The 23279-nt window shown below is 35.0% G+C and overlaps 2 protein-coding genes across 2 annotated transcripts; both read right to left on the bottom strand.

The window, feature by feature from the left end:
• On the bottom strand, positions 863 to 11932 carry LOC109723341 (probably inactive leucine-rich repeat receptor-like protein kinase At5g48380). Its single transcript, XM_020251678.1, has 7 exons — positions 11613 to 11932; positions 10699 to 10876; positions 10321 to 10487; positions 10103 to 10185; positions 9351 to 9726; positions 2542 to 3450; positions 863 to 2241 (listed from the first exon to the last, which is right to left on the bottom strand). The coding sequence occupies exons 1-7, from the start codon at positions 11847 to 11849 to the stop codon at positions 1234 to 1236; spliced, it is 2958 nt and encodes a 985-aa protein (XP_020107267.1). The 5' UTR covers positions 11850 to 11932; the 3' UTR covers positions 863 to 1233.
• Positions 13383 to 22235, bottom strand: LOC109723340 (2-alkenal reductase (NADP(+)-dependent)-like). Its single transcript, XM_020251677.1, has 8 exons — positions 21749 to 22235; positions 21193 to 21482; positions 20826 to 21054; positions 17696 to 17968; positions 15325 to 15502; positions 14540 to 14706; positions 14327 to 14409; positions 13383 to 13907 (listed from the first exon to the last, which is right to left on the bottom strand). The coding sequence occupies exons 1-8, from the start codon at positions 22169 to 22171 to the stop codon at positions 13529 to 13531; spliced, it is 2022 nt and encodes a 673-aa protein (XP_020107266.1). The 5' UTR covers positions 22172 to 22235; the 3' UTR covers positions 13383 to 13528.

The following is a 23279-nucleotide window of genomic DNA, read 5'->3' as shown; positions in this document are numbered from 1 at the left end:
GGATTCAATTCCTTTTTTACGCGCATATCTTAAATCATGCTTTTCACGAGTTTGCTAATAATACGTCGAAGTGAATGATCAATTTCACTTCTTGGCCGAGTTCTGCATGCGTCTTGGATGGGTCGAATCTGCACTGAACTGACTGCACAGTAATGAAGAACCGCAGCTGACCAAGCCGATGGCAATCGAGCACTCCTACTTCGGGAAGTGGCAGCCACAGTTTGATAGGCTCTGAACGTATGCCGAAGTGAGAGTAAGACAGTAAGCATGTATGCCGAAGTGAGAGTAAGACAGTAAGCATGCAGTGTCGCAACCAATGCAGGGAGTTGTCAAAAGCTCTGACTCCCTCCTTAACGGTCGCGAGTCGCCTCTACTCTCTCGTAGGGAAAAGATTATTAGCATTTCAGCGAGACTGGTTCGCCGAAGAGGGGCCGGTGGTGGTATCGCACGGCAAGCGAGTATCGGTATGGCCGAACAAAAATAGTCAGCAGGAAGAATAAGAGTTGATCGGACGAATAAATCTGCACAGTAAGGCAGGAATCCCAGCTGACGGAGATGCGGCAGATGAGAGACAGATGCAGATCAAAAAATGGCGAGCAGCTACCCGATGGCAGAGATGCGCGTTCATACTACGTAATGTAGTACAAACTATACAATGGATTGTCATGAGAATCACTAGAAACATATGACTTGTATGACTAAAACCCAGTAACAAAATAGTAAGCCATAAACATTCAGATGGACTGCAGACGAGCAGAGTAAGGAATCACAATTTTGAAGATCCTCCCTGGGTACAGGTACTCGTTTAATGTAATGATCTACAACCATAATAGAAACCAAGATTCAAGTATTCAACAAAGAATTGAAATCAGATGCTGTGGCAATAATATATTGTATTCCCTTTGCGTAATCAAATCCGTAATTAACGACAAATCATACATGTAGGCATAGATATATTGCTGAAGATAAAATATATGCAGTAATTATATTGAACAATAGATATGCTAAAGGTATATCACAAGGAAGGCCATATACAACAAGCAGAGCCACTATCCAACAACATTTACCGTACTAAATATCGAAAAGCCTCACTAGTCGCCTAAAGATTCACCAACAGCACAACTCCCAAAACATAGCCAGGGGTTGCTGAAAAAGAGTTATTCTGATTCACACCTCCCAGCAGAAGAGCAATTATCCGACATGCGCCATCTCAGAAAAAAATACACCTTAATCCTACTGTGCCACGATAAGTTCGTCCATGTTATCTGCGTCGGTGCTTTCCGGCGGCAGCATTATCTCATCATCTGCAGTACTGAAATGGTATTTCTCCCCGATGGCTCTCAAGAGCTGGTACACTTCGAACATTGTCGGCCTTTCCTTGGGCGCAGATAGAACACAAGTACAAGCAACCTTCAGAAACTGGAGGAGCTCCTTATCGTTGTCCTTCCCGATTAATGATTTGTCCACACCATCCTGAAGAATGGAATTATTCGAAAGATAAGTAATCCACTCCACCAGGCTACCCTTGAAGTTTTCTGGCGCATTAGAAACATGAGTAGGCCTTTCTCCGGTAACAAGCTCAAGTAAAACTACTCCGAAGCTATAAATATCGCCCTTCGGGGTGGCCACGAGAGTGCGAGTATATTCAGGTGCAACATAACCCAAATCACCAAACTCGCCATTGACGAATGTACTGAGATGGGTGTCTATTGGGTTCATGAGCCTCGCAAGGCCAAAATCAGATATCTTGGGCTCGTAGTCTTCATCCAATAATATACATTTGGAACTAATGTTCCGATGGAGGATTCGCGGGTTACAACTATGGTGAAGCCACGCTAGCCCTTTGGCGGCCCCAATACTTATTTTAAGTCTAAGTTTCCAATCCATGATTTTGTTCTTGCTTTCTGAGTCAGGTTGATGCAGTTGGTCGAAGAGAGTGCCGTTGGGCATGTACTTGTATACCAAGAGCCTTTCTTTCTTTGCGCTGCAGTAACCTAAAAGGGAAACCAAGTTTTGATGCCTAACAGTTCCTAGGGTTCCCATTTCGGAGGTGAATTGGCTTTCAGAGTGTTGGGAGTCTTGCAATCTCTTAATAGCAAGAAAAGAGCCATCGGGAAGTGTGGCTTTGTACATTGTGCCTGTTCGACCAGTTCCGATGATATTCTCCTTGCTGAAGTCGTTGGTCGCTTTCATTAAATCACTAAGTTTCATTTTCGATATTGAAGTCTCGAACATTGCAACCTACACATAACAAAACAATGGGAGTTAGAGGGAGTGAGAATCCTACAATCACCAAAACCATTTTGCTAGAAAGTTACAGATCTTTTGCCAATTGCAGAAATACCCACATTTTCCACCTTGACATGGTGAATCCTATAAATATTACCCCCCAAAACAAAAAATCCGTACCTTTGCCTCCTTCAACTATCATTCCATAGGTGATATTTATCACTTTGCTTAACCACATTTTTCCGGTAATTGAAAATTGTATAATAACCAAAAGGTTTGTGAAAGAGAAAAAAAAAAAAGAAGTCAACTTACCTTGATTCCCTTGGCCCCCTTTATGGACTTCGCCCATTTGTTTTCTTCTACATCCTTTTCCTTCTTCTTAATCGGCACTCTCCTCAGGAAGAAGAACATAATAACCCCAACTATGAGCACCGTCAAAACTACACCACCAATAGCAGAACCCACAATAACCCCAATCCGGCTTTTCTTTGCAGGTGCTGTGCACTCACTCAAAGGGTCCCCACAAAGACCCGGATTGTTCACATAGCTGGCCGCCGAAAACTTATTCTGGAATGATGGAATCGGCCCCGATAGCATATTATCAGCCACATTGAATTGGGTTAGTCGGTCTAAAAGTCCCAGCTCTACAGGAATCTGTCCATTCAGCCGGTTATGTTGCAGATTGAGCACATTGAGATAAACACATTTCGAAAGGTTCGCTGGAATTACGCCAGAGAAGTTATTAAACGAAAGATCAAGGGTTGTCACAAAAGGTATTCTTCTTGAAATGTTGGCCGGGATGGGTCCGGAGAGGTTGTTGCTCGACAGATCAAGGCCCGTCAGGCTAGTGCAGTTCTCGAGGCCCGCTGGGAAGTTGCCTGTCAGGCCCGTGTTGGAGAGGTGAAGATTGAGGACCTTGTTCTCATTAGGGTGCCAGCAGTCGACGCCATAGAATTTACATATGGACCCTTCCGAGGTGTTATCAAAATTCCACGAGTTTGTAAGGTAGTTATTCGGGTCGGAAAGAGATTCCTTCACAAGTTGTAGGCATAGGATGTCACTCGGAGTACCGTAACTTAGGCTACTTAGCAAGAAATAAGAGAGTATTTGAAGAAGCGTAGAACGAGAACTTCTCTTCGTAGCCATATAAATATATCTATGCAAATTCACGATATGATATAATGAATCAGGAGCCAAGTCGCTTCGATACCAGCTAAACTGCTAACCAGTATTGAAGATTGAATAGTACCTACACAAAATAGGAGAGGAGTTACGAGAGAAAGGCTTAAAGTAAGCACAGATAGTTTATATTTAATTCCAAAATGCACAAACTCAAAGAAACAAACAAACAAACAAACAAACAAACAAACCCAGTATGTATGGGCAAGGAAGGTATTCATAAGTTCAGGCAATTCTTAGCACATTCTGAAGAACCAAACTAAATAGCATCCAGCAAACACATTAGTTACAAAATAAGCAAACAACACAATGCAACTGACACAGATTAGACTACAATCGCATTCCGCCTTTTAGATTGCGAGGAAAATGATAGAACATTCACATACATATATAGAAAGAGAGAAACAGAAGAAGCACTAGGAACTGGTACCAGCAAAAGGCCACTATGATTTTTAAGCTGAAGAACTTCAATACATTTTGCATCTGAAAACCATATAAACTAGCATCAGCTGGCAAAACCAAATGAATCCCCAGTATTTATTTTCAAGGTATCATCTGCAATGCCAGATTCAGAAAATAATCTCTTCTAGAAGAGCTTTTTCTGTCTGAGTTATTGAGGGCACCTTATCCTTTGTAATTAAAGGGGAAAAAAAAATTACCCTTCAAAATTTCATTCTTTGCCTATGCAAGCCATAAACTTTTTAGGTCAAAAGTGAATAAAAATAATAATAATAATAACAAACATCCAAAAAAAAAAGGATTGATCATGTGACTACTAAACCTGAAATCTATCAAGCCACAAAAAACAAGCAGATAAGATCTTACTCACATGAAAAGCTGAGGCTTGAAGAGAGAAAGATAAGATAAACTGACCCAAAAATTTTAGGAATATGTATCAAACAACCACAAAAATAGGGGGCAAAAAGAAGAAGAATACAGCATATCATCCCACTAATCTGAGTCCCCTATGATCCAAACTCACCCGTAAAAAGGCCAACTTTTTCCTCTTTACCAAAAGAGAAGAAGAAAAATTGAAACTTTGACATCCTAAGCAACCCAGGTCCCAGATCCACCTTCCAAAATCAACAAAAAACCCACCAAAACCCCACTAAAAGCAACCAAACCAAACATTTTTTTTCAAAAAAAAAAAAAAGAGTTTTGATCACTCACCAAGAGAGCCATGGCTAAGAAGCGCACATCACAAGGCAAAACCCCGAATCACAGGATCTTATAACATATCCTGTATATAGGTAACAAAAAAAATTCCAAGTAAAAGGAAAGAGGGAGAGGGGGAATCAAAGAAAACAAGGAGAGGGGAAGGGGGGGACGCGGAGAAGACTTTTTATCGAGCTCTGCGTCGCGTCCACCCACGGAAAAAGGGAAAAAAAAAAAAGAAAAAGAAAAAAAACAAGGAAGCGAAAGAGAGAGAGAGAGAGAGAGAGAGAGAGAGAGAGAGAGTGGAGGGGCCACTAGTAGCCGAAGAAGACCAGTCCTTGGAGTAGGAAATTTCCAAAGACGACCACCACACCCCCGTGAGTCCATGACCAGGAAAAATTCTAAAATACAACCAATATATTGGTGATGTGGCGTAATAAATTAATTAAATATATTTTTTTTAGAAATATATTTTATTATGATTATAAAAAAATATTTTTATTATATTTTTATTTGAAAATAAGAAATATGGTTTGTTATTAATAACGTGGTGCAGGTGTGACAATATAAAATTCCTCGATACAAGTCTTTTCATTGCAATTAAAAAATTAAAAAAAAGAAGAAGAAAATCTGAATCTCATGGGCAGAAAAAGCTTTCCCCTTTTCAGATTTTCCCCTCGACAACACAAGAGGACACGCCACTTTGCAGTTTTTTTTTATTTTTTTAGAAAAACAAATTTAAATATTATTCCTATAATTTTGTATTTTTTTTAAATTTTAATATCTTGTGATTAAAAATGTATAGTATTCTGTCATTTTATTTTTTCCCTTTTATTATCTTCTTCACAATTTTTTTATTAAATCGATGATAAAGATAAAACTAAAAGATACTAAAGTAAATATGCAGTAAACTTAGATGAGATATCTGTAGTTTTTTGTATATAATTTAACGAAAAGTTAACGAAGGAGCTGACAAAAAAATAAATAAATAAAATCACAGTGTACTAAATTGATATACTTTAAACTATATGATACTAAAGTGAGACAGTGTGAAACCACAGAGGTGATGTTTGAAGTTTACCTTATTTTTTAATAAGAAAAAGATAATCAATTATTCATTTTTTATTAAAAAAAAGGTTATGCTATTAGCCTAATTTGATAATATGATGATTAAAAGTGTTTTTTTTGTACTATTAAAAAATTTTAAAACGAAGCTTAGCTACCTTATAATCAAATTGGACTTAGTTTTCAAACTTGAAGCCTTGAATACCAACCTTATTTTGCAGTTTTAGATTTTTTTTAATTCTAAATATCATTATGTATACAATTATAACCGAGGAATAATAACACCTTATGTAAATCGTCTTTTTGGTCCTATCGAAAAACAAATAAGTATATTTTTTTTCTGACTTTTTTAGTCTAATAACTTAAGAAAAAATTTAATTTTAAACAAATTTTAAGATTTTATATAAAATTACAAACAGTACATATTACATGAGCAAGTGCGAAAAAAAAAAAAAATTTACTTTTCCGCTTACATAAAAGTAGAAAAAATATCTATGCGCTTTGTCTGGAGCCCAAAAAATTTTAGAATACCTCATAGTACAATTATAAATTAATGTATCTCAAATTTAAAATATAATCCTACTGTGTTGTGTAACTTCCATTACATATATTATATATTCTCTTACACTGATATGTATGTATATATATATAAAACAGTATTATAATACTAATAATATATACAGAGTACTCTTTAATTAATGTACATTGGAATTAGATGAACGGCTAAAACCGCCATTTATTTTCATAAAAGTATTTATGCGAACGACTAAACTGGCCGTCCATTTCCATCTTCAACGGTGGATGTTGCCGAGCTCGCATGAAAAATTTTATGCGAGGTTCGGACAGAAGGGGAAAGAAATGTTGCCTCCGTTGGAGTGTGGTCAAAGTCAAAGATGCCCCCATCATCTCCTGCTGCGGATCTTGCGATTCCCGCGTCCCCGGAAACATATGAGGGGCCTACCTCAATAAGGTTGAAACAGAGAACAGCGTGATTAGCAAATGGATACATGACATGTGCACAGAGTTAAAATGTGTGGAAAACTTTCAATACCATCCATGTCGTTTTTCGCTTTCTAACTTTAGTACTCTTTTCTTTAAAATGTATCACTTTTGTATCGTGTGATTTTATTTTATTTTTTTTGTTCTCTCCTCTATTAATTATTTTTGTTAAATCAGCGATAAAGATAAAACTAAAAGATATTAAAATAAATATTCGATAAATTATAGGTGGGATATCTGAAGTTTTTTATATATGATTTAACGAAAAACTAATGGAAAAACTAACGAAAAGAGAAAACTAAAATTACAGTGTACTAAACTGATACACTTTAAACTATAGGGTACTAAAGTGAAAAAGTGTGAAACCATAAGGATAGTATTTGAAGTTTGTCATAAAATGTATAAACATCCTTTTATTATAAACTATTTGAAATAGACTCAACTTTTTTTTTAAGAGCATGACTGTCATATTATTGTGAGTACGATCTCCTTCGTAGATATAAATTATTTGAGTTTTCGAGTCGATAATTTATATCATTAAATATAATTTATGTCTAAAATTCATATTTAACGATATGAATTGTTGATTCGAAAACTCTATGATTGAAACCGATTTATGAGGATGAAATTCTCTATATTTATAAAAGTATAGTATAAATTTTTTTTATTTAACCAAGATCCCTCAGCTTTTAAATTCGAATTAACTTATTATACTTAATTAATTTTAAAATTTTTTATTAAATTTACTAGCTTTATTAACTTTGTTACTCATCAATCTTTAATTAATTCCAAAAATAAAAGAAATTAAAAACTTGAGAGGTCACTTGAAAATAACCGATCGTTGAGGGGATCTCCATATATATTTGCCGAATAAGAGTAAGTGAAATGAATAATACACGGGTTGTAGAAATTCAGTGCAACCGTGTGCGCAGCGAATCTACGCCCTCCATCACGCTTCACAAGCTTCGCAGTCCATTTATTTATCTTTTCCTCATTTCACACATCCATTGTCGGTTTTTTCTTGTTATTTTGGAAAAAATAAAAATATAGTATGATACAATATAATATAATATAATAAATCTTGTGGGGCCCGGTATAAGTTAATTGTTATTTTTAAAAAAATTAAACACCACTTTTTACAAACATGAGTTTTAAAGTTTTTTTAAAAAGAACGACAGTTTCATGTAACTTAATATTAAAAGTAAAATGAGTCAACAAATGTGAATACAAACTTTTATAAATTCTCGAATTTGGAGGAATCTTTGGATAAATTATTTTTAAAAAATAAACATGAAAATAAGTAAACTTGTGATTTTGATGGTCTTCGGGCACCAGCGTAGGGATTACTCCAAGCCCTTATAAAGCATAAGAAGTCCAAAGTAGGAGTCAAAGGAGTGCAATTATGAAACTTTAAACATATCCATCATGCTTAGCCTAGTGTTTGAACCCTTTGAACGGGCTAAAGGGTTAGATCAAACTCAGACATATTGGAATGTTTGAATATCTTATTTGATATATTTTTAAATTTATTTAAATATTTAAAATTAATAATAAATTTTTTTTTTAGAGAGATAGATAGCATGCTACCCGTTTCATTTTTTACTAGAAATGTGAATCAACCAAGATTCGAACTTGGGACTTCGGGTACCAACCACCAAGCTTTTTGCCACTTGCGCTAGGAATGGTCAGTAATAATATAGATTTTTTAGTCCGTAAAATATGTAATCTTACTATATAAAAGTAAAGGTCAAACTCATTTCTTACGTTGAATAATCTATTCGGAGATAATTTATTCTGACGAATAAGACCTTGGGATTGTTTGGGTGTGCGAATACCTTATTCGGTATATCTTTTCAATTTATTAAAGAAGCATGTAGTACCCGGTAAAGGATGAGTATGATCAAATGTTTAGCAGGGATATCATATTCAGCCTTTTAATTATTTTTTAGAAATAAGATAAGTCACCTTTTAGCTAAAATAATTATATTGTTGTTCTATCAAATTACTTTATTTATAATTACACTGAAAATAAGTTATCTCTGGATAAAGGATTAATTGCCTCGTTAGAGATTTGTTTTCTAAAGAAGCATAGCTTTACTTCACTCTCTTACTAGCTGTTTTAAATTCCCATCTTATGCAAGAGTTTACAAGTTAACAGTATCCACATTTGATAATTACAAAAACTTTATTAGAAACACATCGATTTGTATTTTCTCCTAAAAGCATATGATATTTTGTTTCTTGGATTAAATTTGATGTTAAAATCTATGTGTGAAGTTTCCTGCTAATGCTTTGGTGAGACCAAGTCTACAATCCGAGAGAACCGGATCGATAGTCCATGTATGCATTAATCAGAGTTTGAACTATCGATTAACAGTGAATCCTTTTCTGAAAAATTCATGATAAAGCAAATTATTCAACTATTTTTTTTTTCTCTTTGCATGTAGATGGTCAGCATATGTACAATTTGGGAGTTGAAAATATTAACTCCTTAAACATCCTACACCAGTTGGGCACATTACATTAATTTTTCCAACCAATTTGTGATTTGGATTCATTATCAGATAAAACACTTAAAAGCTCCAATCTAGAAAGATCACCATTCTGATTTCAAATGTCATCATTATTGCTGATATTAATATTAGCATAATTGATACAGAGAAGGCACTGAGATACAGGAATACATATTGATCACATCATTAATGACAGCATTTGACACATCACTCGCGAGCTACGACAACAACTTGTTTGCCAACATTACGCCCCGCAAAAAGGCCGATGAGTGCAGAAGGAGCCTTCTCTATGCCTTCAACAACATCTTCGACGTAAACGATTTTCCCTTCTCTTATGTGCTGAATAGCGAATTCCAAGAACTCGGGATAAAGGTGCTTGTGATCGGCGAAAATGAAGCCTTGCATCCGAATCCGTTTTGTCACGACGCAGAACAAGTTGTGGATGCCTTCTTGCTGGGTGAGATTGTACTGCGAAATTAATCCGCAGACCGCGATTCGACCATGAACTCTCATGTTTAAAAGAACTGCGTCGAGCATTCGGCCGCCCACGTTCTCGAAGTAGATGTCAATTCCATCTGGGAAACACCTGGGAAGATTTACGAGACCAAGTTACCAGGTGGTTTTTTTTCTTTTTTGTAAGAATAAGTTAATCTCAAATTATAGAAAAGAACGCAAAGGTGATAATCTATACTTTCTCAAGTAGCTAAGAGGTGTTGTTAAAACTTCAAAACATGTAACAACCATTTCGAATTTGGTCTCTAGATCTTGATCAAACATTTCTAATCAGACTATTCTCACAAAATTCATCAGAACTTGGCTTAGATGCTTGCTCTTTTCAATTTTGCATGCTTTTCAGTTGTTTCACCGAGTGTTGAAAAAAATTGTAATGTGCAAGAAAACTCCTTAAGCAGTGTACATCAAGAAGAAGAGGGGGGGAAAATTATATGAACTCATCGACTAACCTTTTCAGGGCAGCATTGAGATCCTGCTCCTCCTTATAGTTAAAAGCATCATCAAACCCAAACTTATTCTTTAATAGATCAACCTGAACAAGAACAACAAAAAACAAATATACAAATCTTCTTCTTTTTTTGTATTTTCTCTTCATAGGAAATATTATAATAGCGCAATGACCTTGACGAGGAGTAATATAATCCTAGGGTAAAGCTTAAGAAAATACCTTCTCTTTGGAGCCCGCACTCCCAACAACGTAGCAACCCATGAGCTTAGCAAATTGGCCAACAAGCTGACCAACCGCTCCGGACGCAGCTGATACATAGACTGTTTCACCTTTCTTTGGAGAAGATATTTCATGAAACCCAACATAAGCAGTACACCCTGGCATTCCTGCAACAATTGCACGAAAGGCTCACATATTAAAAGGTACTCACGACAAATCGTGCAAAAAGTACGACAAATATTGGGGAAATGAGGAGTTGACAGATGTTTTACCCCGCAGAATTATAAACTTAAGTTGCCTATTTGAAGTATTCTCAGCACAAAAACAATGTTAATATGATCATATTCCGTTAAAGTCGGCCGGCTGATAAAAGGATACCTAAAATGCCTGTATAATATGAAAGCGGAACATCGGTGTATTTGATTTTAGTCAAGCCTTCAGGTGCAGTTATCAGAGTATACTCCTCCCACCCAGTTAATCCCCAAACCAAGTCTCCCGCTTTGAAATCTGGGTGTCCAGAGTCGACAACTTTCGCAACGCCATAACCAGTAATGACCTGCAGATTAATCATAGAATAAAATTCAGGTCATATCATGCCATTAGATACTAAGGAATTAACAGTTACTTAAAAATACTTATTCAGCCTACATGGATAAAACAAACTACTAGTAGAATGAAAAGAAGCTAAATACTGCAGAAAAGTGATATAAGTAATCGTCGGAAAACTTGACAAGCATAATCCACCCAAATATTACTGAATTTTTCAAAAAAAGAAGAAGAGATAATTCAAGCAATTGGAATGAGCGAAAATTGCACAAGTGACCATTTTCATTGGTATAATAAGAAAGGGGTGGCATATTCAATCAAAAATTGCAGTGCTTAGCCATAACTTACTTGCAACACTCATCCAAAGTTCCAAATCCCCACAGTTTTTAAATTTTTTGATACAATTATGCTCAATAGATCAATATCGCAATAATAAGAATACGAACATTAGAAGAACATAATAGATAATCTAAATTAGACACCCCATTTAACGATTTAATGAACCTAGCAAAAAAAACACCAATAATCCACCCAAAATATACCTGGCTCTACATGAAGCATAATCCCGGGAGCTAAAATTCCCCATAATCGCAACGAAAAACTCGGCAAAATTGCAGTTTTCAAACGAGAATTGCGTTTTTTATCACTGAATTCACTTCACAGGCAACGAAACCCTCGAAATTACTAAAACTGTACATCAAAAAAAAATTAGAGAAGCTAGGGTTTGGAGAAGAGTTCGAGCTCACGGCTCCCGGAACGAAGGCCTCGGTGTAGCTCTTGTGGAGGGGCCTCGACATGCGGCCCCTCATGTAGGGGTCGCAGGAGAGGTAGAGGTTCTTGACGATCACGGCCATCGATCCCTCGGGCACCTTCGATCGGACGGTGGAGAGTGTGAGGACCATGTGCTCGTCGGTGGGGAACCCTACGACGTAGTCCTTGAGGATGATCCTCTTGTTGCTCAGCTCCTCCCCCTCCGTCGCCATTGTTGCGATCTCTAAGCTACTTCTTCTTCTTCTTCGTCGTCGTCGTCGTCGTCGTCGTCGTCTACTTCTAACTCGAGCTCACAATTAATGGCGTGGTCCATATGATATATATGGTGGTTCTTTTTTCGAATATATTATTATTAAAATAGTAAATAGGAAGCCTCAAAACATTAGCTTAAAATTTTAAAAAAACTTCAAATACCACCGTGTTATTTTGCATTTTTTATTTTAATATTTTATAATTTAAAATATTTTACTTTCGTAATTTTATTTTTATTTTATTAATTTTTTACTAATTATTTTTATTAAATTAGTATTAAAGTTAAAACTAAATGGTACTAAAGAGTAAATATTTAATAAACTATAGATAGAGCATCTAAAAAGTTTTTATACATAATTTAAATAAAAATTAATGGAGGGACTGACGAAAAAAAAGAAATCCACAGAATATTGAATTGATACATTTTAAATTATATAGTACTAAAGCGAAAAAGTACGAAACCATAATAATAATATTTAAAATTTATCCTAAAAGTTTTTCGCACGTGGTGGTATCCCGCAGCTCAGAGACGACGAAATTAATTTGTCATATATGAATATATGATATAGATGATGAATATTTATTTATGTAAAGTCGACAAATAAATGATAAAATCGTTTAGTTTTTTTTAAAAATAAACGATTCAGTTTTTAAAAACACTCTAAAATATTTTTAATATTTTATAGTAAATAGGAACTTATTTGTGATCTCCGCCTAAAACCATGTGCTTAAATTTTTTTTTGCACATGGTGATATCCCGCTGGTTAGAGACGATGAAATTAATTTGTCATATATGATATAAATGGGGAATATTGGCCAGTAAGCCTATTGAGATTTCTAATTGTAACTATAAATATTTTAAATTTTTATTTTCAAAATTAAATTTATTTGTGCAAAGTCAGACAAATAAATGATAAATCATTTATTATGTTTAGTTTTAAAAACAGTAAATGATTTACTGTCTTTAAAAGTACTCTCAAATAATTTTAATATATTTTAAATAAGGGGGGCGAAAATGAATTATGGTATTTAGAAAGTGGTGATTCATTTATTTTTATTTTTGTATGGTGATGTACTTTAGGCCTGATTTTATAAATAATTTTTTGATGAATAATTTTGTATAATAATTATGATATTATGTTAAATCAATTTATAATAAAAAAATTTATAAACATGTAAATGTGAGATTCATGCAACGCAGATAAATGGGAATGTGACTCTCCTGTAAAGTAGAAAACATGTGTGTTCTTTTTAGTTTCCATTTTATGCAGAAACTTAATAAATTAATGGTATTTCCATCTGGTAGTTGATGAGGATTTTAATAATTCTTTTGTTACTATACAAAATTTGTTTTTTTAATCTTCAATTAATAGTATGCTTTGTTGGCATGATTAAACTGAGATTTTAGAAGCCAGGATTAATATAAGCTTGTATGATTAGGGAAATAACGGGAAACATTAACTATGATTTTAAAAATATCATACAAGTACATCTAAAACCTCTGATCTTAGAAATATCATTTCATTATTCTGATCACAAATGTCATCTTCATTGCTGACACCAACTACAGCAGAGTTGATTGATACACACAAACAATAATTGCACAAATCCACAACAATAATTGCAACACTCAGACACATCAGTCGCGGGCGACGACGACAACCTGTTTGCCGACATTACGGCCCGCAAAGAGGCCGACGAGTGCGGAAGGAGCCTTCTCTATTCCTTCTGCAGCATCCTCGACGTAAACGACTTTACCTTCTCTTATATACTGAATGACCATTTCCAAGAACTTGGGATAGAGGTGCAGGTGATCCGGGAAAATGAAGCCTTGCAAGAGGAGCCTTTTCGTCACGACGTTGAACAAGTTGTGGATGCCTTCTTGCTGGGTGAGGTTGTACTGAGATATTAATCCGCAGACCGCGATTCGACCGTGAGCTCTCATGTTCAGAAGAACTGCGTCAAGCATTCGGCCCCCCACGTTCTCGAAGTAGATGTCGATTCCGTCTGGGAAACACCTGCGAATATTTACAAGACCAAGTTATCGGGTTCTTCTTCCTCTTCTTCTTGTCTGTTGTGTGTGCGCGCATGAAGAATTAAGTCATCTCAAATTGCAGAAGGCACAAAAAAGAGAATACAAGCTATAAAAGTGTTTCTTTTTTAAAAAAATTTTGAGCCTTTACACTTTCTAAAGTAGCTAAGGGGTGTTATTAAACTTTAGATGTGGCAACATCCATTAGAGATTTTATTTTCTTTTTCTTTTTTGGGGTCAGGCATTTCTAATCAGATTGTTCACCACAATGTTCTTCAGAACTTAGGCTTAAGATGTTTGCTCTTTTAGACTTCTGTGCTATGTATAAGAAAACTCCTTAAGCAGTGTGGATCAGGAACATATATACATATTAAGAAAAAAGTCTAAGCTAGTTTATCGACTAACCTTTTCAAGGCAGCATTGAGATCTTTCTCCTCCTTATAGTTAAAAGCATCATCAAACCCAAACTTATTCTTTAAGAGATCAACCTGAACATAGGCATCGACGAAGAACAAATATAATAGCCAGTTTTTCTTTTTTGTTTTTCGCAGGATATACTTTCAACAACATGATGTAAGTGGGGTACCACAATTCATAGAGTACAGCTTAAGATAATACCTTTTCTTTGGAGCCTGCACTCCCAACCACATAGCACCCCATCAGCTTAGCAAATTGGCCAACAAGCTGACCAACTGCGCCTGATGCCGCTGAAACATAGACTCTTTCTCCTTTCTTTGGAGAACATATTTCATGGAATCCAATATAAGCAGTATGCCCCGGCATTCCTGCAGTAATCGCACAGAAACCCCGGATATTGGAAGACATTCATGACAAATCATGTGAAAACTAAACGAATTGAGAAAATGAGGCGTCGCCGTATGTTTTATTTTATCCCACAGAATCATAAGTTCATGCTGCTTATTTCTCAATTATGTACTCTCAGCACATAAATAACCATGAGTTGATTACATTCTGTTAGAAACTATTTGCGGTTTTTTCTTCTAATTAGTAGTGACAAACTCTCATTTTACAATGATTTTCAAACGATTCCCGTATGCTGCAACAGAAGCAACAGTAACAACACTCTTAACATAGCAACAGCATTAACTAAAGCTTCATTAACAACAGTAGAAATAGTAGGTTACCTTCAAAACAGATTTCAATCTTTTGTCTCAGGAGAGCCATACGACAAACATGTAGAAAAACTATGTTGCTTGGATAATACAAGATGATCGCACTATTACAAGAAGGTAAGAGTTTGCACTCTGTTTGCGAAATTGTGGAAAAGTTCAAACAGCGCATGCTCAAATGTTAGTAAATTTACGTGAAAACGACAGCAATAGCTTCTGTTAACAACGTATCTTGATTAAACGCTGTAAAGAGGTGGATGGATTAAAAGATACCTAAGATGCCCGTATAATAAGAAAGCGGGACATCGGTGTGTTTGATTTTCATCAAGCCTTCAGGTGCAGTTATCAGACTGTACTCTTCCCAACCAGTTAATCCCCAGACCAAGTCTCCAGCTGTGAAATCTGGGTGTCCAGAGTCGACAACTTTCGCCACACCATAACCAACAATGACCTGCAGATTGAATCAGAGGACAAAAATTAGGTTGCACAATGCCATGAAACAGTGATCTCGAGAGCTAACATTCTCAATAATTACAAGAAATTTAACAAGCTCGCATATTTCAAATGAGTATAGCCTAACTGATCACTCAATCCGCCAATTTAAAATCTGAAACTCCCATTCAAAAGGAACTAAACCGTATAAATTACACACATTTCCTATAATGTACCATTTTTTTTTTTTTTTTCAATTCTTACACTATAAGCAATAAATCTATAATTTCATATAAAAGCTATTAAAAAATACTGGTTAAAAACCTCCGCAAGGTTCGTCCACGGAGGGTGAGTTAGGGCTTGGCAGAGCATATATTCAATTCATTTTGCCATAAAAAGCACAAACTATGTAAAAGTTACAAAACTTTAATTAAAAATAACTTGAAAGAAACTTTTTTTTGAGAGGAAGGTAGCATGCTACCGCTTCATTCAATAGGAAGGTGAATTAAGCAACAGTTTGAAGCAACTTGGCTTCGGAACGAAAATGAAAACTTTCAATGAGTTTATTATGGAGATTCATTTTAACTTTTTTTTTTTCTTCTATTTCGCTGGTGTATTTTAATAAAATTGGTAAATTTTATCTACAACAATATATTTGTTAATAGCAATATAGAGATTGACGAGAAAAAAATAATTTAGTAAAATCTATTAGAAAAAAAAATAATACAGGATAGAAAAAAAAAATTAAGTCTAAGATAAAGTGTCGAAAATTATACAATACAATAATATAATAGTGTCTTTATTTAAAAAAAAAATAATACAACATAACAAATAAAAATAACACAATATTTAAAATATAGTGTGGTAGAGTCCAATCTATTACTATGCCATTATGTCCCTGGCTTCCTTCGGTGAACCCGGTGCACCATAGACCATCCTCCTCTCCTCTCTCTCCCTACCCCTATATAGAGAGAGAGAGAGAGAGAGAGGTAGGTTGGTATACTATCAATAGCATGAAGGTCTCCGTCCTACCAAATTATTTTCAATTATTCGGCTTCCAAATCGACGATTGGGTTCGTTAGATTTGACCTACACTATTAAACGTATTTGAAAACTAAATTTCATAACTTTTCAACATCATTTGGGTAGTGATCAAAAGGTCTCAAAATTGACAATTTTAATGGTCGATGTTATGCGTTTGTGAATTTAACGGTATAAAACAATCCAAATCTGATAAAATTTTTATAAATTTTTTTTTTTTTTACTATTGAGAGTTAGAATAGTAGCTCTGATTTTAAATTTAAGTCTTTTGTCATCATATTTTATGAGATTTTTATTTCAATCGTTCATTTTTAGACTACTCGTTTGATAGGTAAATGATGTCGAAAAATTATGAAATTTAGTTTTCAAATAGTTTCAATAGTGTAGATCAAGTCTAACGGAGCCGATCGTCGATTTGGAAACTACATCATTGAAAACAACTTGGTAGTACGGAGGCCTTCGTGCTACTAGTAGTATACCAACCTAGCTCTATTCATATATATATATATATATATATATATATATAAGTAGTAGTATACCACTAGTTACATATATTAATATATATATATATTGTTGAAAATTTTATATTATAAAATTTAAATTCTAATTAAAATTTAAAATTTAAAATTTATAACTTAAAATTTATAATATTTATTCTCAATTTTCAACTTCAAAAATTTAAATTTTAAATTCCTATTGATACTTTCTCTCTTACTTCATTTTATTTAACCATTCTCTTTCTATCTCTCGAGAAGAAATGTGCATACCACTTTCTTTCTCGCTAGTTGATTTTAATTTATTTTTTCTCTTTCCTTTAAACAAAATATATGAATATTTAAAATAATTTTAAACTTGAATTTAATAATTCTACATTTTTAAAAATCTTTAAGTTTTATTTTTCTACATTATGAGTAAAATATGCTATATTTGAAAATTTGAAAGTGCTCTCTCTGTCTCTGATTTTAATTTTTATTTAATATTCTCTTCGCTTTCTCTAAATAAGAGAATTTGACTCTATTAAGCAATTTTATATAATGTATAATATAATAATTATGAACTTAAAAATCGTATTCGTTGCAAAAGCGCGGGTACATTACTAGTTAAGTCTAAATTTAAATTTTTTTTTTAAAAAAAAGAGATGCTAGGGTTTTGAGACGAGGGTTTCGCTCACAGATCCCGGAACGAAGGCGTCAGTGTAGCTCTCGTGCTCGGGCGCCGACATGCGCCAACGCATGTAGGGGTCGCAGGAGAGGTAGAGGTTCTTGAGGATCACGGCCGTCGATCCCTTGGGGACCTTCGATCGGATGGTGGAGGGGGTGAGGACCATGTCGTCCTCGGTGGGGAACCCTACGACGTAGTCCTTGAAGATGATCCTCTTGTTGCTCAGCTCCTCCCCCTCCGCCGCCATTGTTGCGATCTCCGAGCTCCGTCCTCTTCGTCTCCGAGTTCACAAGCGAGCTCGCGACGAGTATGTAAAGAGCTACAACGGCGTGCTCCGCGTGATTCGTTATTTTATGGAAAAACTTCAAATACCCCGTGTGGTTTCGAACTTTCTCATTTTAGTATCCTGTTATTTAAAATGTATCAAATTAGTACTTTATGGTTTCACATTTTTTCACTTTAATACCCTGTGGTTTAATATTTTATTAAATTATATACAAAAAACTTCAAATACACTATTTATGTTTATCGAATATTCATTTTAGTACAATTTAGTTTTAACTTTATCACTAATTTAACGAAAAAAAATATTCCAGAATAGATAATAAAAAGAGAAAAATAAAACCATAAGGTACTAACTTGATACAATAATGAAATTACAGAGTACTAATTTGATACAGTTTAAATCACAGGATACTAAAGTGAGAAAATACGAAATCATAGAATACTAACTTTGATATATTTTAAACTATAAAATTTTAAAATGAGAAAGTATGAGACCACACAGGGGTATTTAAAGTTTTTTTTATTTTATTGTTTTTGGGGAAAAAGGGGATCGTTTGTGATATCGACTAATAATGCCATGTGATATGATCCACGACTTTTGTATTTTTAAATAGTTTGCCATTTGTTTATTATTTATAGGGATCGAAATGGGGTGCAGATTATTTTTTTATTTTAATATTTTGATCTTATCTTTTGCTCTATTATTATGACTTGGGAATCGAAATTTTTAGTAATTTTTTTTTGCCCTCCACTATTTTTTTTAACAGATCACAAAAGCATATTAAATATTTGCACGTGTCGTTTAGCGAGTGTGAGTTTAGAGCAGATTTGTATAAAATGTTTTTTAAAGCACAAAGTTTCAAAATAAATATCAACTGCACAAAACAAAATCAGGAGCATTTCTTTCTGAGATTCAATATATTTTATCTCTTTGATCCAATTCCATTTTTTTAGATTATGTTATTTCGCCGTCCATGGACTCAACTCTAGGGGATCACTTTTAACTTGCAGCAGCAGCAGTAGCAGCTTGCAACTGATCTTCCTTTTTCGCTCTTCTGATCTTCCTTCAAACCCCTTCTTCTTCTTTTTCTCCTCGCTCTCTCTCTCTCTTGGTACAGGTTGATGAGGGGATAAGAGTAAAGATGTTTTAGTGAAATTCCACTGACCAATGCAGCAATATGCCAATAAGTCCTTATGCAGCAAATATCTTAATTTGTCCAATTTTGACCTAATATGTTCAATTGGAGCTCTTCTGAATGCCAATTTAAACTCAAATTTGACGAACAAACTCAATTAAAATTAATAAGAATTAATTTATCTTAATTTTTTAATTTTCAATTATTTTAGGTTACCGAAAATTCTATCGACTAAAATTTTTAACAGATTACTGTTAGGTCTCGTTTTCACTGCTCGAATATTCGAATGACACAAAACTTTAAATCTAGTCTCAAAAAAATAGCTTCGATAAATTCTCAAATTTTCATAATTTTTCACCTATGTGAATTTTGTAGCTAAAATATAAATCTTGTTCCTTATAAAATTTTTAAATCTTCTTTTTTTTATTTCAATTTCATCACATGTCATTCCAAAATTTTCTTTTGCTTATGTAAGTCTAATAAAAATAATATTTTACATTATTTTTATTTACATTTGCTTAAATATTAAAAATTCGGTGTACTACACATATACAAGCTATATTGTTCAACCCATCCACTCAACCCGAGAGGACCACTATTATTCCAAAGCTATAAATTTTCATCCAAAAATCCAAAGCCTGCTAGCACTAAAGTCTTAGGTATCGTTTGGTTCGGGAATAAGTAAAAAGTGGCTATTCCAGGGATAGGTATAAATTAAGGTATAAGCGGGAATTATATCAATTTTGTGTTTGGATGAAAATTGGGTTATTCCTGGAAATAAAAAAAATAGCGTTTGGTTAGATAAGATGGAATAAGAATTAAAGTAGGTAGTATAAATAAAAAATAATGGTATTATTCCTTTCTTTATATTAGAATTTGAATTTTTATATTTTATATTTATATTTTAGAATTTAAAATATAAACTTTTAAATTTTAAAATTTTAAAATCTCAAATTTACAATTTTAAAAAATTTAAAATTTAAATTTTAATACTTTAAATAAATAGTTATAATTTATCTACCAATATTTTATAGCTAAGTAATTATTTAATTTAGTTAATTAAATCAATAAAATATATTAATACATTAATTAATAATAATTTTTATTAATTTATAAAGTATAAAGAGAAGGAAATTGTTATTCCACCAAAAAGGTGAACAACAATTCCCCCACTCTCAACAAGGTTATTCTAGAATAACCGTTAAGAGGAGGATTAAATACTCATCAAGCCTTCTTTGGATGAATAGAGGATAAAGGTTACAACTTTATCCCTCAACCAAACAAGTGCCGTTAAATGCATGCTTTTTTTAAAATATAGAAGTTTAATTTTATATATATATTAATATATATATAATATAATATAGAAAGTCAGAAGGCAACCTCGGGAGGAATAACAAAATCGCGGATCGCGCTCCGCCGTCCGCATTCTGCAAGTAGGAAAAAAAAACCCTGGCCCCGCCCTGGGCCTGCTGTTCTATACTGAGCCTGATGTCCTGCTAACTTGATCTAGCCGCACGGGTGCTCGTGCTGCATACGAACTTCACCGGGCCAAACTGCGTCCCGACGATCCCTGTACTGTCGTTACGACAGCCCGTGATCTAATCCCCGCAGTCTCGAAATACGACGATCGACAAGATAAAGAAACTAAAAAATCGATATGCCGAATAGTCGAGTGCGGTGACCGTATATGGCCTGGTGACAAATGCGAAAAACCATAACCTGGTCTGGACAGTTAACGTCGCCAGGGCAGTAGTTTTGATCAACAATGATGGGGTTCTGGACGTTCTGCATGACGGCGTGCTCGAACTTTACGTCCTTCACGAATCCGCTGTACGGTTTCCCCCACGTCTTGATCCTGAGCCCGTTCTGCGTTCCGGTGAAAACGACCGACATCACCGTGATGTTCTGCACCCCGGACTCCGACGGTGTATCCCCCAAGCTTCCAATGCTACATTCAGCAAACACAAATAGCTAGAGAATTGGGCGGGTATTGATTTTCAAATTTCAGGACTAAATCTTAAAACAAATTTTGTACTTGAATCTAAACATTAGTGAATTAGTAACAAGGAGAGCAATCCACAATCACCTTATGCCGTGACCGGGGCCGCAGTTGATCTTCTCAATCCACACATTGTTTGCGCCCTCGCCGATCGAGATGCAGTCGTCGCCAGTCTTTATGCTGCTGCTCGTGACGGTGACGTCGCTCGACATCTGGATGTGAATGCCGTCAGTGTTGGGGCTGTTACCGGGCGCGGTGATCTTCGCGCCTTGCACCGTCACGCCGTTACTGCCGAAAATGGAGATGTGGAAGCCCTTGCTGTTCACCGTCGACAGCCCGCTGATGAGGATGTTGTTCGATTTAGCAATGGTAAGTGACTGCATTGGATCAATTGAACTGCATTAGAAATTTAATACTACAGTATGTTAGGATCCAACAATTTGACCAGTATCTCTCTGTTTCAGATGACTTAGATCTTCTTCAGTTTCATTTTGTATAATAAATTCATTAGGTATAGCCTCTTCGTTATCTCTAATTACATTGAGATTTGATATAACTTTTTGGGTACTACGGAGCTTCGAAAAAATTTTGTTGCTTCTTCAGATAGCTCTACTCAATGAAGCAATTGTTTAAAAGGACATACGGTGGTGCTCGAGGGGCAACTCCGACCGGCCGTCTTGCAAGCCCAGAAAGCCCGCCCCTGCCCGTCGATAGTCCCGCCGAAGATGGACAAACCATCGACATACTTGAACATCAACCAGGCCGCCTCCCCGTCGTAGCTCGACGAGGCGACGACGGTCCCGTCAATGTACATCTTGATCTCGGAACTTTTGCAGGGCCCTTGAAAGACGGCCTGGCTGACGAAGAAATTGCCCGCGGGGACGTACATCGTCGCGGGGCTGCCGGATCCACACGCATCGGCCCACGCACTTAGGAATGCTTTCGCCGAGTCAGTTTGGCCGTCGGGCTCCGCGCCGTAGTTTAGTACATTGTAGGCCCCCATTGTTAGAGTGGAATAATAAGAAAAAAGAAGAAGAAAGGAAAGGAGTGATAGGGATTGTGCCATGAGGCTAAGTTGCAGTTAATTATGGTTGATAGGTAGATGGACAGGTAGGAATAAGTATTGGAAGTTAACTTGGTGGTTATGATGCATGAGCAACTGAATTTGGTGGGTATTTATAGTGTTGTGGAGGGGGCTTTTAAAAAATAAATAAATAAATAGATTCAGCACAATCTTAGGGAGATCATTCGGTTTGGTGGTACCTTTTTTTGTTGAAATAAGTTGCTTGGAGAGTAAATTAATCATGTAGCCACGTGACAGGGTTATCTTGTTCTTCATCACAAAATTAAAGTAGCATTAATTAAACTCCATGTTCTCTTGCCATTTAGGCGTAATAATTACTTAATTAGTGGCTTTGTTGATGAAGTTATTGAATTTAGTCAAGTATACTCAAAATAATGATTAAATTTAATATATGCTCTTCGAATATCAAACTTGCTCAGCTATTAATACTTGGGATGAAACAAATCAAACACGTTTCGATTTGTCTACAGTATTAAGGATGTTTGGGTTTTAGCTACTGTAAGGAATAATGTTATTTATGTTATTTGATACGATATTATCCGAGTATTTACTAAATGAAGAAGTACTATATAAATTAAAATGTTTTAAACAACTTTATTTTGCAACAGAACGGAAACCACCAAGTTTAAACAACTTTATTTTAATATACTTCAATGTGATAAATTTGTATTTATTTTTTTATTAAAATGTTCTAATAAAAGCTTCTGCTGTTAAAAAATCAGAGGAATGAGCCCCTAAGCCTTCTGTGGTCAAATCATGCTTCTAACTTTGTCTTGACTTTTTTTTTCTTAGCATTATAATAATAATACCATGCAAACAAATTTTGACATTTCCCTCAAAATTTAGCCTAAGATTAAGGAGGTGATCATGTGACTCCCAACATTTGAAGGAGTAGCCGCCCATCACTGAACCCCATGCATGTGCATGGGAATTGATGATGGAGTGTCAGAGGATCATCATCATTTGATGAAATACATTGATTGATTATTATCTACATGCATTGGTGACCAAATCCATTTGTTGAGAAGTTTCCTGTGGAAGGAAACTAAATTGGCTTTATCTGCAAATTTAAGCAATTTAGAAATGTGAT

This window comes from Ananas comosus, linkage group 17 (genome assembly GCF_001540865.1).
Source record: "Ananas comosus cultivar F153 linkage group 17, ASM154086v1, whole genome shotgun sequence".
Lineage (NCBI taxonomy): Eukaryota > Viridiplantae > Streptophyta > Magnoliopsida > Poales > Bromeliaceae > Ananas > Ananas comosus.
The sequence above is the reverse complement of the archived record's forward strand: the minus strand, read 5'-3'. Positions and strand labels throughout refer to the sequence as shown.